This window comes from Mytilinidion resinicola (assembly GCF_010093595.1).
Source record: "Mytilinidion resinicola strain CBS 304.34 unplaced genomic scaffold BDZ99scaffold_6, whole genome shotgun sequence".
Taxonomy (NCBI): Eukaryota; Fungi; Ascomycota; class Dothideomycetes; order Mytilinidiales; family Mytilinidiaceae; genus Mytilinidion; species Mytilinidion resinicola.
Genome location: NW_022985442.1, coordinates 1,290,196 through 1,303,960, shown reverse-complemented (window position 1 = coordinate 1,303,960; position 13,765 = coordinate 1,290,196). Strand labels below are relative to the sequence as shown.

Here is a 13,765-nt window from a genome sequence, read left to right as displayed (position 1 = left end):
GTGGGCCACTAGCTTGTGCGGGCCACTAACTTGTGGATTACGTTATATGTAATCAATTTACTAAGCAGCCCCTTCACTTTTCAATACTCCAGCCTTCCTCCCGCAGCATTAAAGTGATAGACGTAGCTGCGCTTGGAGCTACGCCTGGAGCTATGCACGTAGTTATGTACATAGCTGAGCTTGAAGCTGCGCTTGGAGCCGTACACAGAGCTGCACATGAAGGAGAAAGTTACTTGGTAAGCGCCACGACTTACTGTAGTTAGGACACGAAAGAAGCTTGCATAGATAGGCCCATACGTGTCCGGAAGGGAGGTCAGCATTAGCATCGCCAATCGTCGACTTCAGATGGCAGAGGGTCTATAGCGTGGACAATGTAGAGAACACCCGTAGCCACCAAACTGTAGGCAAGCTCAAGTCTTTGTTTCAAGCTCTTTGTTTTCAAGTCCCGTCTTCAAGTCTCCTTCTTCGTAGCCACTTTTGCAACCCTCTTCGCCCTTCGACCGCAAGCAACCATGCTGTCTGACACCCGTCGCGCTGTGGCCGAAGCCGTGCAGCAGTCCGTAGATGCTGACATCGACCCCTTTGTCACCACCATTTTCGAGGCCATACACGAGGAACTCAGGTCGCGGCAATGAGTAGACCTAACAGTAAGGCTTTCGTTCAACCCTTAGAACTCTGTCCTAACGAGCGCCCGCTACAGGCCAATCAGCAAAGGGCGCTCCAAGAGAAGGGCGGGATAATCACCTCCCACGAGTTTCACATCAAGGAGCTCAACAAGACCCTCTCAGGGTTCCAATTCGCAAATCAAGCCCTACATAGGGATCTCAACGAAAGCAACGACCGGGAAAAGAAATGGAAAGATGGTAAAAAACTTGTCGATGCAGAGGTCCAAGAGCTCAAGGCTCGGATAGAAGAACTCCTCAAAGGGGACGATACGGTTCAAGCGACTAGCAAAGCGCTAAATGACAAAATCGCCGAGCTCAACGCTAAAATTCGAGAGCAAGAGCAGTTTCTTAATGAGAAGACCCTCGAGAACAGCAGATTACAGGTGAACCTCGAGAAGGCTAGGGATACCTTGAATGAGGTTGCGACACAAGGAGGCGGCGGCGTCGTTGTCGTAGACCCGGAGCCCGAACACCCTGCCGAGACAATCCAAGCCCACTTCCACGAGCTCAAAGAACTGATCTTAAATCTCGTCAGAATGCACTACACGAATCGGAAAGCAAAGACAAGGGAGCGCTGGTACAACCTCCTCGACAACAATGGAAAGGACCTCTCGGTGGTCGGGATCATCGCAAGAATCATTCAAAGCTTCTGCTTCAAAGGAATCTATTTTGGCTTTGACGAAAATGTGGAAAAGCAAATGAGCGCCGTCTACGACAGCATGGACGCGAGGAATGGCGGTAGGTAGCCGAAAATTCGAAATTATATTGCGGCTTCAGCTAACTGGTCCACAGCCGCTAAGAAAGCACGGAAAGAATGGTTTGCTGCAGTTGCCAATTTAGTCGATACAGCGGTAAAGACGCAGCCAAGCGCTTAGATGCGAAAGCGACGCATCTAGCAAACGCCCTCTACAAAAACGAAGAGCTCGCCGCTTTTCTCACGAAGCCGCCGAAGAATGACCAGGACGTGAAAAAGGCAATGAAGCCATTATGCAAGAAAGCGATGGAAGTTGCACGGCTGCTGCACAGCAGCAGGACGGATTACACATGGATATTTCCTAGAAGGGATCTACGTCTCGATCCCGCACATGTCGAAGTCGTCGGCCTCGTTAACAACAGCACTCAGCCATTTGCTGAGTTTGGTGACAACTTTGTTCTTGTTTTTGGTGGCGTTTTCCGCATGGTCGGCTCGCAGGAGCACTTGACAAAGTCGGAGGTGATTATCGGTCCATTTCGTGCTCGTAAAGGTCCGCCCCCAGGCGCTCCTCCCGGGGGAGATCAAAGTGAAGAAAATCCGGAGACGGGAACGAATCCAAAATCAAGAAAAGAGCGAAAGCCGCGAGGAGAAACAAAACCATCAGCACCGCCTCCACCGCCACCACTACCACCTGTAGTACCAGATATGGACGACGAACTATGATTTGCTTTGATACATTCCCTAGAACCGAAAACATCCTCATGTCGCTACCTTCTCGAACTCTTCCCATACCTCACCAAACCGTGATACCAATTTTCGATGCTATGCCCCGTATGCCGCAAAATGCTTCTTGCCACATTTCTAATTGCGTACTTTACGGTAGTGAATAGCGACAAGGGTGACAAACGAAGGTGACAAGGCTTTGATTGGTCTTGACCTCACCACGCGTAACTTCGCACGTGACGAGACATAACTCCCAACCCTCCCCTTCAGCTTCCCAGCAAGAAGAGCAAAATCGCCACGCACCAGCCATGCCGGGACGGTTCCAGTGAGAAAGTTGATCTTCACGCCACGGCAACCTTCGTCTGTAACATAAATCCCGACCCGATCCTTCGGTATTATCAGTGACCTCTTCGGTGCTAGCTATGCGATCTCCGGTGCTGGCTATGCGATCTCCGGCGCTAGCTATGCGATCTTCGGTCCGTTAGGATCTCGCTAAGTGGGTTTGGATATTACCGTACTTTTGGGAGTTCAAGGTATGGATAGAATCGAGATTTTAGGATTGTTCTATAGATGCGCTTTTTTGTCGGGTCGCCTGTCCTCTCCTCTTTTTGGTGGTTTTGGGATATCCTCCTCAATCCTCGCTTGATTGGTATCATATGAAAAATGTAGAGTACCTACAGAAACCTCCTCCTTCTCCGGAAGAAATGGGAGTATCCATCTAGAGCCATTGTCGCCTTGCGTGTACGTGTGCATACGATGGCTCAGCCACGGGAGCTTTGTGGCGATCGCTAGCTAAGAGTTCTGCAACCGTCTCTACATGCTCCATGTTTATGTAGCTGTCGCTGACAGCGAGGTCGCGTGATCCTCGGTTTGGCACTGGCGGCTCGGGTTGAATATGTTCTTGCATGATCTAGAACCGATCTAGAACCGATCTAGAACCAGGCAAAGCGAGGTGCGCAACGGTTTCTTCCTCCCTTCCGTGACGCAAAAAGAGAATCAGGAGAGCGAGAGTGCATAGTAGATTCTTCCATGATTCATCATCCCTGTCCCAACTCCTCTCCTCCCCACACAGGCAGTCTCACCGCAATAGTTCTAGCTGCGGCGGATCCTCATTTGACGGCGTCCTCAACATCGGCACACCCGGCTTCGCATCTCTCGAAATAGTAGTCGCAGGTAATTCAACAGCATAAGTGGTCGTCTCCCGCGGCGCCTCGGCGAGCCCATGCTGCTCTGCCATCTCAGTTGGTATACGGTTGTCGTCGGGCAGCTCGTACGGCATCTTCTTGGGCTCCTCGTGCATTTCGGACTTCTCCGCCGCCTCCAGCTCGTGGGGCGTCATGGCTTTCTTGTGTCGCCGGTGGCGGAGCCAGAGGAGTAGGCCTCCAAGGAGAGCGAGCGCTGCGACCCCGCCAATCACGGGCCCGACGATGACGCCGACGCTGGTTTTCTTGTGGTGGGACGGAGGTGGAGCTGATGGCGAAGGTGGAGGGGCGGAAGTAGGCCAGATCCTCTTTACGCCCATAAGTTGCGCGAGTCCAGTGGAATTGTAGCCACCTGCGGGTGCGGTGATTGTCGCGCCTCCACTTGGACTGCCTCCTAGCCACTTCGTTATAGGGGTAGGGACGAGATACTCAGGCGCGAACGCGTCGTAGACACTACCCCAAGTGATAGTGGACATGTCTAGGATAGCGACGCCCTTAATCTCCCAATCGCATTGCTCGTTCGTGGTGTTCCCACCCACTGTGAGTAGCTGTCGGTTCCCGACGACATGACAATCGTGTCCCCATCGAGGGCTAGCCCCAAAGTTGATTTTAGTCCATCTAAAAGCTGGCAAGGAGAGAACGTGGATGTCGTCATAGGGAACTCCTGATATTGTGTTGTGGCCGCCGTAGAGATATCTTTTCTTCGGATTAGCTTAGACTATAATGGGCTACCCTATTACGCACATGTGATGACTGGAATTATCTGGTGCGGAAGCAGCAACGACACAGAAGTCTATCCTAGGCTCTGGGATTTCGCCAGTTGTCGTTTGGTTGTACCAAGTACCATTAGTGTCCGGGTCGTCAATGTATGAACTGATGTCGAAAACATCAACGGTGTCCAAGCTAAGCTACGCGGGTGGTTAGTCCTTTTTTTTTTTTACTTAAAACGGAAAATGGAGGTGAAGGTTTCGCTCACCAAGCGACCATTCGTGGAAGTGCTTGCCGAGACGTTCTGGGGACTCAATTGGCCACCTAAAGCCACCAGAATACCTTTCTTCCCAACATCCGCAATATACTGGAGCCCCCCGCCCACCCTTGGTTCATTTCCGCTAATAGCCGCTGTTGAGATATTATTCGATGTCGAATTGGCAAGGTCAATTACTAGCATTCCATCAAGAGGCAGGGTGCTATCATTGCCGAAGTTCTTCGTCGAAGAATCCGTTCCCTTGTCGATCTGGCCATTCAAGTAGAAGCCCAACCCTTGATCAATTGCCTCAGCCGCTGCTCCATGGTTCGGTTTCCAGGGCTGTCCGATGTCGTTTTGATCCCATCGGAAGTCAGATGAGTCGTATGCGTATGTCCACAGCGGATAGGTACTAGCATCGGGCGCGACATATCCCAAGAAGCTCGTGTTGCCCATGAAAGTGGTACCTCCGAACGCATACACCTCTTTCAAATCCGCGGGGCCGTGAAACATCGTGCCGCGTACCAAACTAGGAGGATAAGTTCCAGTCTTCGGGTTGGCGGTGCTCTTGCTCTCGTCTGTGATGGTGATGTTCGTTTTCCAGTCCCATGATGTTTCCATCGACACTTGAATTAGATATGTATCTACAAAGTCTTAGCGCCGGATTCTTTCATAATTGTCTCGATGGAACGTCACTGACTAATGCCGAGGATTGTATCGGATGTCACTCCAGAGTGATAGAAGGTCTCTATTCCGCCATTGATGTAAAGACTGCCATCCTTGACAATCGCTGCGATAATGTTAATTGAAGGTAGCCTGACCTGTTCTATGAGGCATCTGCTTACAAGATGAGAACCATCGCGAGCAAAAATAGAAGATCGGATCCAGAGGCGAATATAATTGCGCATGCGCAGCTTGGGAAGACAGCAGAGCTAGGGAGAGGACGGAGAACAGGCGCGACCGCGAGAGGAGCACTCCGCTAGATATCGCCATGCTAGCAACGCATTGGGGAGGGTCGGTACGACGCAAGGACCGAGAAGAGGATGCACAAACCTGGGGATTACTTAGCCTTTCTACATTGTCGGCGCCGGAGCTGGCAGTCATCATCCTAGCGGGAGGCGCGTGGGCGTATGCTAGTTAATAAGAACAGACCCTGCACCAGCTGCAGCGCGCATCCCTCCACTCTTGGGATCGCCAGTATCACGACAACGCACTGAGCAGCCTCGTCCCCGCCCGGCGTCTAGCCTGATCTCTTTACCCAATCGACAGTCGCCTCAGCGGCCTGCCCCTTGCGAAGGTTGTTACGCTGGGCTACAGGGCGAAAGCTCGGTTACGTGGAGAAAAGTGCGAAGGTTACTCGAAAGGACAACCCCGCTGGCTCAAGCTATTGCGCCAATGCCCTCACCTTTCTACTAGCTGTTCTTTAGCCTTCCATGCATTCCGCTAGCCAATGGGTCACCATCGAGGGCGGCGGGGGTGGTGGTATCATCCCGCTAACGTGGTCCGGAACGATCTTTGCCAAATCAGACATGCAGTCCCTCGTCCGACTAGTCGTTTTTCCTCGATCTCGTCGATGACATTGGAGAGTAACCAAGGCCTTGAAGTCTGGGGAGCACTCTCACAGAGTTTGAGAGCGACGATATGTGTAGTGCTATTGCAGGGCCGAATTTGTAGAGGGAAAGCGAACCTGGTCCCCGGCTTCGAAAGGAAAAAAGACAAATCACCAGGCATACCGACCAGGGAGCCCTTGCTATTTTTGAGTTTCTCGGGAAGACAGCTCAATTACTACGACCTACTTTCTGCAATTATTTGCGAGCATGTCTTCAGATTGGAGGCGGTAGCAGCAGCCGCATGCAAGGCAATATAGACCGGCGCCTACTTGCGGTGAAGCGATATCATCGGCGGCGGGGCCTTGACTCGACTAATTTGTCAGTATAGCAGTTCTGTCAGACTGATCAAGGAGGAGCTGCGTGCAATGTTCCTAAAGCGGTCCGGGAAGAGGGTTTGTGCCACTGCTGACGCTCTGGGAGAGCTGAAAACGTGGAAGACACGAAGGATCATGGCGTCACCCTGTCAGCAGCAATATCAAGGGCCCTCCTAAGCACAACCTGACCTGATATAGAGGCGGCACAGCGATGGCGATAGAGGTGGTGATGAGTGATCAAAGCAAGACATCTGATTGGTAGATAAGTGTGAAGATGAATGAGGGTCTCCTGTTCCGGCAAGTCTCGCGATGCCGACCTCGGCCGGAAATGTGTCGACATGCCGCTGCGACTGTGATTCTTTTTGGTTCTTGAGGGGAGAAGCCTCCACAATCTCGGCAGGGATTGGTTTATCATTCGGCCTGAACTGAGCCTCCATGATCTAGAATGACGTTAACATTCTCTACTCGTTTCAGTGGGGAGAAGTCAAGATGATGCGAAGCGTCTTCATCGACGATCGGGACTTTATGCTAGTTATGTCACATCACGTGCCTATTTATGCACGCTGTTCCTTTTCAAGCTCTTGCTACATTTCTTCACCATTTCCTTAAACAGTCCGAAGTGCCTTCGAAGTATCACGAAAAGCTTGATCTAAACGCAATTGATTTGTTCTAGCCAGACTGGTATATCTTTGAGTCGCCGCGGACGGCGTTTTCTATCACTGTTGTCCAAGTGCGCCCAAACGACTACGCATGCAACCACGCTTCTAGCTCCTACAAGTTACTCCTATGCTCCTTGAACGCATCCGCAACCGTCCCGCCATTCTCCACATCAACAATAACATTCTCATCCGCCGCAACAAGCTTGGGAAGTAGCTCAAGCACCTCCTCAAGCTTCGACTGCGGAATCGAAACAACCCCATTCTCCGCCGGATCGATCATGATAATATCGCCCTAAACCTCCATTAGCCCCATTCCTTCCAAGCACGCATCTTCCAAAAGAAGATTAACATACTGCCTCAACCCTCACCCCTCCAACCACGACCGGCACATCCCTCGCCCACGGCTTACTCTCCGCACCCGCCCCAATCGTACTCGTCGCCTTCGACCAAACCTGTATCAACCGTTAGCACCAATGTCCGTCTGCCTTCAAATCAAAACTACTCACTGGTATCCCCACCTCCCCACATGTCCCCAAATCCCTCACCCTCCCATCCACTACTACCCCCTTCACTCCAAGCTTCTTCATCCTGACCGCCATGATCCCACCCATAACAGCGCACTTCTGCCCCGCCGGCTGGCTCAGCACAACCACCGTATCCGCCGTCGCAAGATCGGCATACGGCGTGCCAGGCTTGATGTTCGGCTCAGGCAGGTCCTGAAGTGGTGTCGCAGAGGGGGGTTGGGTGAAGGAGCCGGACGATTTGGGGACGAAGAGGAAGGTTGATGCTTTGGCGATGGTCTTGATTATCGCCGTGGAGGTCGGGATGGGCGCTTTGGGAGGTTGTTAGCATGAGTCAGGTTCCATGGGTGGGCAAGGTGAGGAAGCAGTACTTATGTCGGCCAGAAACCCGGCGCCAGGCACATTGAGCTTCAGCAGCACGTCCGAGACCTGGTGCCCGCGTACAGCTCAGCGGAGGGACGAGAGGCGGGGCGGGGCAGGACCTACGTCGCAGGCGGAGTAGGCGGCGAGGGATTTGAGCTGGGCGGATGACATTGTGGAAATGAGGCGTGCGCGTGTGATTGAGCGGATGATTGGGGTGCTGAACGGTGGCATTGGTACAACAGAGGAGTAATTTGGTGATGAGAATTCGGTGTTGTTGCGGGTATCAGGTCGGAGCTAAGGAAGTCGAGTGCCCCGCGATAACATGTGACAGCGGTTGATACGAAATATATCGTCAGTATGAAGAGAATTGTTGCATCTTCATGAAACTAAGTGGTATCTCTGTAGTAACAACAATAGACTAAGCAGATAGTCGAAAGCAAAAGTCCTCCCAATTCCACATGACCGTTTTTAGAGCCCCGGGGCTTCCCAAGCATCCCTCCTGATCTTCATAAGGTTGGCCTGCTTGTGAGGGAAACTGATTTCCCTTTCCTTGTAAAAGCCAAGATCTAGACAATATTGGGAAAGCCTATTAGAAGTCAGTATTGCTATAATCTTTAGTGAAAGTAGAAATAGACTCACGTCTCGTTATCCACCCTAGGTTCCATAATGACCGCTTCTGTCCTGTTATCTGCCAACCAGCAGTAATGCACCAATGCACTAAGCCAGATCTTGACCCGTTGTGGTCCCCTGAACTCCTCCTCTCCGACCAGACAGTGGATGCCACGATCATAATCGCCAACATTACCACCCAGATATTTCCCAATATTATCCTCCTTCACCCAATAGATTTCAAAGTAGCCGAATGGTTTCCCGTCCCAGCATCCAATAACTGGGAAGCTGTTCTTGTTCTGGAGTCCTTTCTTCAGAAATTCTTCTTGTTGCGATTGAGGTCCCGCCTCGCCCCAAAAGTATGATACGCGAGGCTCATTCATCCACTTGTGCAGATATTCGGGATCAGAAAGCCCGAGACCGAGTAGCCCCATTGTTGGTATCGCTGGTTCCGACATTACAGATATTTGCGAGTTACGGAAACTGCTTACAATGTTGGTGGACGCAACAGGTCCTTTGTAACGTAGAGGTTTCGACGAGATCGAAGCCACCCTGAATGAAAGGTACTGGCTCATACTTGGGATAAACCTCGTATAGAATGTCTCTCCTTGCCGTGGTGGTTTTGGTCGGATAGGATGCCGCACGTGGTTCGAAAAGACCCACTGAGGAGGTGGCGGAGGGTAGTACGTAGGCAGATGACTAGTGGAATGGAAGGGACCTGGACCATTAGGAGACCACAGACCTTGCGACACCGATTCAAGTTGAGTAGGATCCGGCTTCCGCCCTTCTCCACTAGGGGAAGCCGGTCGCGAGGTATACGGCGAGCCAGACGGGAAGGGCGATTGCGCCAATGGCGACAGCGTGAAGAGATATATCCGCGGGTCCAGCTGCCAGAAAGACCTGCGGCTCACGAACATATTTGTCCAGCCCTCGGGCGACTTCTCGCTCTGCTCAATGCCGACGCTGGATTCCTCGCTGGCAATCAGACCCATGCGCTCCAGCTTTGGCAGCACTACCTTGCCCTTGAAGATACCCTCACGGTTGATGTTGATCCTCCACTCGCCCTCCGGCCTCCCAGCTTCGGACGTCTTTGCAGAAGCGGCGTTTGTAATTTGAAGGTTCGGTTCGGCTTGGTGGAAATACCACCACAGCGTAGCCCACAGCATCATGGCAATCTGCCTGGTAGGCGAGCTTGCGGGCTTGAACTCAGTGCTGCTGGGGTTTGAGATGGAGGATATGTAGAGGTGGTCATTTTGCATGGTCGGCCGCTTGTAGCGGTGCACAATGTGTCGTTTACCCTTGGGCTCCTCCTGTGCAGGTGAAGGTTCTCGTCCGTCAGCGCTTGTCTGTGCGAATTCGACGCGCTCTTCGTCCTCGGAATTGAGCACGATAGTCCATCCCGGCGGGAAGGGTGAGTGGCTATTGTGAGTGAGGTCGTTGGACTTGAAGAAGAGGCCGCCGAAAACGGGGGTGATAGTCAGGTTTTGGCCGTTGGGGAGGTGGACGATTGTGGGAGCCATGAAGGCGGGGATGAGGGGAAAGCGGGTGCTAGCTGTATAACTAGATAGAGTTTCTCCAGCCCGCGCGTGGTGAGTAAAAATACTATCTCCGTCCTGGGCCTTTGCGGGGTGGTGCTACATGGCGTGAGGCCTGAGAGACAATGGGATGGAGCGGGCTGCCGTGCAGGCGCTGCTCCATCTGCGCCGTCATGCGGGTACTTTGATTTTGATAGACTGCATGCGGGCGAAGGCTCGGCTTGCCCTTTGGATTTATTCGGTCCGTATTTAGCGGCTGGAGTCGGGAGTCCTATCGGGAGTGACTGGCAGGGTTCGCGGAACAAAAAGTGGCAGTCTGTTCTTACGCCGTCTGAGGTGGCCCGAAGAGCTATCAACGTCGTTCAGACTGCGTTTGATAACGCATCAAAGCACCTCAAGCGGGGCTATGAAAGTGGACACAAGCCTGGAAAGAGTGTTTATCTCAGCATATGAGGATTTAGCAAGAGCCACAGATTCATGGACTGCCACTTTCTGTTCAAGGAAGCCTGGGCGGCGCCCACGGCATGACGAAAGACTGAACTAATTGCTAAGCGGAACATGCGGAGAGCTCTAGCTTTCAACCTTCAACCCCCCCAACCCCTCCATCTTCAACCTTCTTTCGACCTCAATTGCACCTGTACTGCAATCATGTCGTCCACACTCCTCCGCACCTCAGGCTTCCGCTCCGCCCTCCGAGCTTCAACAGCTCCCAAACGCGCCGGCATCGCTGGAGCTACCTTCATCCGCGGCAAAGCTACTCTTCCCGACCTCACATGTATGTCCAGACTATCTTATTCAATTGGCTCTTCCACTAACTCCTCTACCTGCTAGACGACTATGGCGCCCTCGAACCCGCCATCTCCGGCAAAATCATGGAGCTCCACCACAAGAACCACCACCAGACCTACGTAACCTCCTTCAACAACTTCAGCGAGCAAATCGCCGAAGCCAAGGCCAAGGAAGACATCGCCGCGCAGATCGCCCTGCAGCCCCTCATCAACTTCCACGGCGGCGGCCACATCAACCACACCCTCTTCTGGGAGAACCTGGCGCCGACATCGCAGGGCGGCGGGCAGCCCCCGGCGGGTGGGCTGGCTAAGGCTATCAACGAGAGCTATGGCAGCCTGGATGCGCTGAAGGAGAAGTTCAATGCGGCGCTGGCTGGGATCCAGGGCAGTGGGTGGGCGTGGTTGGTGCAGGATACGCAGACGGGGGCTGTGGGGATCAAGACTTATGCTGTAAGTTTTTACCCTGCTGATGTATAGGCCAGAATGGAATAATGGATGCTAATGTGATTATAGAACCAAGACGCTGTCGTCGGCCAGTTCCGCCCCATCCTAGGTATCGACGCATGGGAGCATGCCTACTACCTCCAATACCAGAACCGTAAGGCCGAGTACTTCAAGAACATCTGGGACGTGGTCAACTGGAAGGCGGCGGAGAAGCGATTCCAGTAGATGCTTTTGCGTGCGTTTGGAGCGAGCGGATTACGGGAGATGAGCGGACGTAGCGGGTCCATTGTTTGCTCACTCGTTTGAGCGATTTCGTCGTTGTATCCTATTGTAATACAATACGATTTGCCCAGTTGATATCGTTCAGTTTGCCAGCAACATTGGTGCAGATTGTGCCAGCTTTGAGAGGAAAATCGCCGTTACCCGCGGGATATCTACTAATTAGACTTATGTACATTCTTGCAAACCTCATCATTACCGAACCTCATAACCACCACTCAGCCCTTAGATCATGTCCATCAAACCAAGCACATCCACCACTTACCCATATGCTACCATCCATCCAAAGAAATCGGACTTCTATACACTAGAAGTCCGCCAAGAGTCACGCGCCATCCTCCTGTCTTTCTCCCTCGGCCGCCTCTTCCCCAGCCTCATCAAGCCTCAGCCTCCCCTTCACAGCGCCAGCGCCCAGTCCAAGCCTCTTGACCCCTAGGGCCAGCGGCATGGGCATAACGACGCATGCCACTACCGCCTCGAAGACCAGCGCACGGTACATATTGCCCGGTGGGCGATCGCCAGGGCCCTTACCCTTTCCGTCCCCACCCTCGACTACCTGCAGCGTCCCCTCTTTCAGCGCATTCATGATGACGATGAAGATGCCGCCGAGCAGCTGTCCGCCAGCCCAGCAGATGGTGCTTCCCGCTTCGGGCGAGGCCGGGTAGGCGACTTCGACGAGGTACTCAAGGGCGATGGGGACTAGAGCGAAGGAGGCCGCGCCCAGGATGGCAGCGATAGCGTACGGGGCACCAAGAGAGCGTGTCTGCGGCGCCCAGACGAAGGCGAGGTAGCAGATGGCGATGACGGGGACGAAGAGCTTGATGCCGAGGAGGTAGGCGTGGGTGCGGTCGAAGACGGGCGATGTGAATGCTGCAAAGACGAGGCCGACGACGATGAGGACGGCGCCGCAGATGCCGGCTTGCGTCTCGGTGAAGCCGTAGGGCTCGAGGATTTGGTTAAGGAGGGAGGAGAAGGCGTTGAAGAAGCCGACGTAGACGCTAAAGGCGATGAAGAGGGGGTAGAATGAGGGGGTGTGGATTAGGGTGGAGATTGTTTCTTTGAGGGGAGTTTTGGGGAGCGCGGATGAGGCTGAGGGGGGTGTTGGTGGTTTTTCTGGGATAAAGAATGATGGGAAAGCGGCGACGGAGGACTGTGATAGTTAGTGATTGAAAGTAATGTCTATTAACGAGTTGATTGGCTAGGAAGCAGTCAATAGCTTACAATGATGGCAGTGTAAAGGACCATATTTGGAACTTCGCTGGCCTTGGTACACCACAGCGGGCCAATCAATTGGCCAAGCTATACTTGGTTTAGTTTACGGACTCTCTTGTTCCTGAAGGGTGGTGACTTACAGCTCCACCGAATGGATTGGCCAACGAAGCTACAGCTGTAGCAGAAACTCGTCCACCTTCAGTGAACCATAGGTCACTATATCGGGTAGGCGCAGCGAGAACGAATGGCTGGGCAAGGCCCGTGAGGATTTGTCCAAACATGACCACGCCGTAGTGTCCGCCTGTAGCGCGTGTGCCAGCATATCGAATCCAGTTGCCGAGTAAGACCAGCACACTGGCGGTGATAATGGCCTTTTTAGGCCCTCGATTAAGCGTCCACATTACGAGTCTAGCGAGAGGTGAGCACGAGAGCAAACAATATGACGAGCGACAAGAGAGGGAGTGAAGACATTACTTACGGACTGACTGCAACAAAAGCAAAGAGAAATCCAGTACTCAGCCAGTTTATGGCCGTTTCGGAGACATTGAAGTACTCCGACGAAGTAGCAGATAGAGGCGCGAAAGTAAGCCACTGTGGCGCTGTTAGTTGGCTCATGACATGGAACCACCTCTGAATGGATACGCACATCCCAGCTCACAACAATGTTGAGCAGAATCAGCTGGATCAAGCCAAACCAGCGCCTCTTATACACGCGGAAGTGACGGTTATGATGAGAATGCGACGAGTGGTGTCTCCAGTGACTTGGGCTAGTCGCGGTCTCCGCAGCTGCTGTGGAGGATTCAGGCACCGGATTCACAATTGGATCCACACTCTCCTCGCTGGGGATCCTGGTGCCGGCTGGCAGCTCTTCCTCCAGGAGGGTGGTACTCTTCTTGTTGCTCTGGTCCGGAGGGTCGTCCATCTTGGCCCAGCCGTGGTTGTTGCTGCGCGACGCGAACGGGTTTGTGGTGGAAGAATGGACGGGCTCGGCCGCCATGGCAGTTATTGGTCCTGATTAAGTATGGGAGCGCAAATAGTGCAAGAAGTACATACCCCACGTGCTATCTGGCCGTGCAATGCAGTACCGTGGCCGACTCGTTCATGTCACAGATAAGGGGCGATGAAAGAGGATCGATCTCCTCGCGTGCCAGCCGCCGCTAGAGATGAAATGGGAAGCTGTCGC

The 13,765-nt window shown here is 53.1% G+C and overlaps 6 protein-coding genes across 6 annotated transcripts; 2 read left to right on the top strand and 4 right to left on the bottom strand.

Annotated features, from left to right (window-relative positions):
* Positions 1-1,407: 1,407 nt before the first annotated feature.
* BDZ99DRAFT_267309 (uncharacterized protein) lies at positions 1,408-2,293 on the top strand. The gene has a single exon (XM_033713860.1). It carries the CDS (start codon positions 1,480-1,482, stop codon positions 2,080-2,082), a length of 603 nt encoding a protein of 200 aa, XP_033579438.1. The 5' UTR covers positions 1,408-1,479; the 3' UTR covers positions 2,083-2,293.
* An 867-nt stretch (positions 2,294-3,160) lies between these two features.
* BDZ99DRAFT_518310 (uncharacterized protein) lies at positions 3,161-5,241 on the bottom strand (the record flags this gene model as incomplete). The annotated part of the gene is made up of 5 exons (XM_033725280.1): positions 3,161-3,980; positions 4,029-4,192; positions 4,261-4,892; positions 4,949-5,038; positions 5,094-5,241. The coding sequence occupies 5 exons, from the start codon at positions 5,239-5,241 to the stop codon at positions 3,161-3,163; spliced, it is 1,854 nt and encodes a 617-aa protein (XP_033579437.1).
* Positions 5,242-6,942: 1,701 nt separating this feature from the next.
* Positions 6,943-7,886, bottom strand: BDZ99DRAFT_439634 (RraA-like protein; the record flags this gene model as incomplete). Its single annotated transcript, XM_033717667.1, has 5 exons — positions 6,943-7,123; positions 7,185-7,283; positions 7,338-7,663; positions 7,724-7,781; positions 7,839-7,886. The coding sequence occupies 5 exons, from the start codon at positions 7,884-7,886 to the stop codon at positions 6,944-6,946; spliced, it is 711 nt and encodes a 236-aa protein (XP_033579436.1).
* A 199-nt stretch (positions 7,887-8,085) lies between these two features.
* BDZ99DRAFT_461154 (uncharacterized protein) lies at positions 8,086-9,969 on the bottom strand. The gene is made up of 2 exons (XM_033719553.1): positions 8,355-9,969; positions 8,086-8,301 (listed from the first exon to the last, which is right to left on the bottom strand). Exons 1-2 carry the CDS (start codon positions 9,842-9,844, stop codon positions 8,184-8,186), a joined length of 1,608 nt encoding a protein of 535 aa, XP_033579435.1. The 5' UTR covers positions 9,845-9,969; the 3' UTR covers positions 8,086-8,183.
* Positions 9,970-10,507: 538 nt separating this feature from the next.
* On the top strand, positions 10,508-11,316 carry BDZ99DRAFT_382866 (manganese and iron superoxide dismutase; the record flags this gene model as incomplete). The annotated part of the gene is made up of 3 exons (XM_033715297.1): positions 10,508-10,634; positions 10,691-11,097; positions 11,161-11,316. The coding sequence occupies 3 exons, from the start codon at positions 10,508-10,510 to the stop codon at positions 11,314-11,316; spliced, it is 690 nt and encodes a 229-aa protein (XP_033579434.1).
* A 379-nt stretch (positions 11,317-11,695) lies between these two features.
* On the bottom strand, positions 11,696-13,579 carry BDZ99DRAFT_507711 (MFS general substrate transporter; the record flags this gene model as incomplete). Its single annotated transcript, XM_033724270.1, has 6 exons — positions 11,696-12,520; positions 12,592-12,669; positions 12,723-12,990; positions 13,061-13,173; positions 13,229-13,334; positions 13,542-13,579. 6 exons carry the CDS (start codon positions 13,577-13,579, stop codon positions 11,696-11,698), a joined length of 1,428 nt encoding a protein of 475 aa, XP_033579433.1.
* Positions 13,580-13,765: the final 186 nt, after the last annotated feature.